At 31.2% G+C, this 4,155-nt stretch overlaps 1 protein-coding gene across 1 annotated transcript; it reads left to right on the top strand.

Moving 5' to 3' along the window:
- The first annotated feature begins 347 nt into the window (after window positions 1-347).
- On the top strand, window positions 348-2,335 carry LOC145001720 (uncharacterized). Its single transcript, XM_078961068.1, has 2 exons — window positions 348-1,185; window positions 1,266-2,335. The coding sequence occupies exons 1-2, from the start codon at window positions 398-400 to the stop codon at window positions 2,305-2,307; spliced, it is 1,830 nt and encodes a 609-aa protein (XP_078817194.1). The 5' UTR covers window positions 348-397; the 3' UTR covers window positions 2,308-2,335.
- Window positions 2,336-4,155: the final 1,820 nt, after the last annotated feature.

The raw sequence follows: 4,155 nt of genomic DNA, 5'->3' as shown, positions 1-4,155 counted from the left end.
AAAACCCAACGACCATATTTAAACATTTGCAAATAATAAACATTGGTAAGACGTTTTAAACGATTTCTTATATTTTACTATTTGATTAAACATAAGAATATTTCAGCAAATTAAAATAGAAGAAAGATACTTAATTATTTTCTTGTGATATAAAAAGAAACTTCCATTTGGAAAAGTAATGCATATATATGATGCATCATGTTAACTTTGTATATGAGAAAAGAATGTTATAGAAAACATTTTTTAAATCAATACTTGAATGCAAAGCAATCTAAACAAATATAAGTTGATGTCTTGAGATGTGCACATGTTAATGCCTCTCCAACCCTCATTGTATATATTTTATTTTAATGTTAAGGGTTACATGTCTTCCATTTTCCATAGAATTTAAACTTGTATGTATATCAAAAAAGAGAGAGAAGATATGGAAGAGATTAATCATTTTAGTCATAAAAGCCATCCATTAAAGCTGGTCAACGTAGAGATGATTCTAGGTGCTAGTATCCACAGCCATGGTGCGGATGAGAAACCAGGTGTAATTGGTTGCTATGCATGTCAAAACCCAATATCAAGTGGCTTTGTATATGGATGCATCCAATGTCATCATTTTATGCATACAAAATGCTCACAAGTTGCGCCCATTCTCGATCTTCCTTCCATATACGAGCATCCTCTAACAGTATTCGATTTCGGATATGAAAAATCCAATCATTGGTCGTGTTATGTTTGTCGTAATCAACATAAAATTAAGGGGTTTTGTTATTTCTATAGCAAACCTGAGTACAACATTTTATTTAATGCTTGCATCAATTGTTGTCTTGTTGAGATTTCTCGCAAGGCAGAAGCTAATGCTATCAAGGAGGAGGGAAGGATCAAGATTGAACACGAATGTCATCCACAACACACTTTAACCCTCCAATTAAGACCTGGTTCATTTCGGTGTGACTTTTGGATCCACGAGACTTGTGCTTTCTTAGACACTTCCATTAATCTACCCCATCATCATAATCACCCACTCTTTCTCGTCTATTCGCTTCCAGAAAAGTTCTTTAAATTCGCGTATTATTGTGAAATTTGCAGCATATACATCCGACGGAATGACTGGTTGTACCATTGTGCAAACTGTAGATATTTTGTCCATATTAAGTGTGCCTTAAATGCAAAGTTCTCTTCTACCACTACAAGGTAAGAGATTTTTTTTTTACATTTTATTGTTTTTTTGTGAATGCTTATTTTTTTTTCTAATCAAGAACATGTGGTCTCAGAGAGGGTCCGAGTACTTCTACAATTGATGAGGATGAAAATGGTTTGCTACATTTTCCCATGTCAAACGAATTTACAGATCCATTGAAGCTACTACATATTAAGAAGTTAACTCAAGAAAATGATGAAACAACTAATAGTGTCCATTGGAGTCATGAACATCCATTAGTCCATCATGTTCAACCTCAACATCAAGCTAACAACATGCCTAGTTGTAGTGATCCAATAGAGGTATGTTTCGGTTGTGTACGGCCCCTATCCCTTCCATACTATACTTGTAAAGATGGATGTTCGTTCTCTCTCCACAAATATTGCGCCAAGTTACCACTCAAATTACAACATCCACTTCACCCAAATCATTCTCTTGACTTGATAAACATATGGGTTCAAAATATTTACCATAGATGCAATGGTTGTGGTAGCTTTGGCAACACGTTTTTATATAGATGTGAAACTTGCAAGTTTAACCTCGATGTCAACTGTGCATTTCTACCCAACACCATCAAACATAAATCCCACAAGCATCCACTTATGCAAGTTATAGATCTTGAACCTCTTTGTAACGCATGCAACATGTGGTCTAATAATATGAGTTATGCTTGTAGGGATTGCAAATTCATATTAGACATGTATTGTGCAATGAGATCGCCATATTCCCTTGGTCATAGGTATTGCAAAGGACATGAAATCCCATTGACATATCCCCCAGTCATGGATCATCCTGAAGATTTATTTTGTGATATTTGTGAGAATGAAATGCATCCCAAGTTCCCCCTCTATTATTGTGGTAATTGCAAAAATTCTTATCACTGTTTCTGCATTAATCGATTTAAGCGTTTTGCAAACGTTTTCCATGAGGGCACATTAAATGTTCTATATCATAAACATCCATTAACGTATATCCGAAGAAAGAAGACGCCCAAGTATGTGTGTTCTAATTGTAATCAAGATATTAATGGTTGTTTGATCCTCGAATGTCGGAGAAGAGTCTGTAGCTTCAATATATGCTTTAATTGTGCTTATGATAAGCAAATGGGTCCTTAATCATGTCATATGATTAGGAACTAAGGAAGGGCCATATATGTGATTGTTTCAATAAATTATATATATATATATATATATATATATATATAATATATATATATATATATATATAGGCTTTCTCTTCTTCTTGTCTTATATAACTTCTTCAAGTGTGTGTTAGTGTGTTATGGAACCATTCCAAATTAGATAAAAATTTGCAATAGTACATCGAATCTGGATTCACTACATATAACATGTTTTCAAATTAGATCCATTACATTCTTCTATTAATTGAACCAAAAGAAAATCAAAGAAGAATAACACACAAACATTATATCTGGTAGGCAGCAGACGAAAGCACACCTCCACTCACGCAGAAGAAAGGCACACACCGGTTCATGGAGAGAACAAAGCCACATTTGTCAATTGCACATTAATCTAAAGATCATCAATTTAATTTTATCTTATTTTTATTTTGTAATTTCTTGGTTTACTTTTTTTTACAACAACTTTATATTTTACTATTAAACTAGTTGTGAGACCCATGTATTACATGGGTTAATTTTAAAAAAAAAAGTTAAGTATATAAAGGTCAAAATAATTAAAAACTTTGAATTTATAAGAAAAAAAGAAAAATAATAAATTATTATAATGCAAATGTTTTTTATCTTTAAAATTTAAATAATAAAAAGAAACTAATAAACTTTAATTTTAGGAATTTTGAAACTAAAATGTGTGTTTATTAATGAAATTGATATCCATTTATTGCTAAATTTATTGCAATTTTTATATTAAATATTATGTGGAATTTAATAAAATATAGAAACTCATAAAATGACATGTGGAAAAATAAATTAATCCAAAAATAACCATAAAATGACATTTGGCAAATTAAATGAGAGTGTGACAAGTGAAAAAAAAAAAAAAAAAAAAAAAAAAAAACCTTTCATTTATTAGAGAGGATTTGATCATTAGGTGTGATATAAACCAAAACCAAACTCAAGTTAAATACTAAAAACAATTTATTCTAGTTCGCCTATGAATATAAAATGAGTGATCGTGTAAACCATGTACTTCTTGTGTTTTCTTAGTATTTATTTGTATACTTTAATTGTGTGTTTGGCGGTCGATGCAAAATTAGTGGTCATTTTGCTCAAATAAAAAGATTAATAATGATCATTTTTTAAATTGTTTTCCACAAAAACGGTTATCTTTATGATTTCGCTCCATTAGACCTCCCAATTATTAAGTAATTTCTTTTCTAAAACACTAATATCTTACACATATTTCCTATTCTTTTGAACCCCTGAATCATGCTATTTATTATTGACGTATCACAATCCTGAAGATTTCTATTGTGATATTTGTGAGACGGAAATGCACCCCAAGTTCCCCTTTATTATTGTCAAAAATGCAGAAATTCTTCACCTTCAATGCATTAGTCGATCTAAGCTTTATGCAAACATTTTCCATGAGTGCATCTTGAATGTTCCATATCATAAACATCCGTTAACATATGTCAAAAGAAAGAAGACACCCACGTATGTGTGTTCTAATTGTAATCAAGATATTAATGATTGTTTGATCCTAGAATGTCGGGTAGAGTTTGTGTAGTTTTGGTATATGCTTTGAATTCGATTAATAGAAGGTAATGAATCGTTAATCATGTAATATGTTTATGAACTAAGGAAGGGTTATGTCATTGTCTCCAAAGATTATAAATTATATATATGTTGGCTTTCTCTTTTTCATGTCTTATCTTCAAGCACTATGCTCATAGCAAACTTGAACTATTGCAATTCACATAGCAATTGGTAAAAGTACATCTAATATGGATGGTCAGAAACCCAATTTTTTTTGTGAAATATT

Source organism: Lactuca saligna, chromosome 6 (genome assembly GCF_052625555.1).
Source record: "Lactuca saligna cultivar CGN05327 chromosome 6, ASM5262555v1, whole genome shotgun sequence".
NCBI lineage: Eukaryota > Viridiplantae > Streptophyta > Magnoliopsida > Asterales > Asteraceae > Lactuca > Lactuca saligna.
This window is presented reverse-complemented; position numbering and strand designations above follow the sequence as displayed.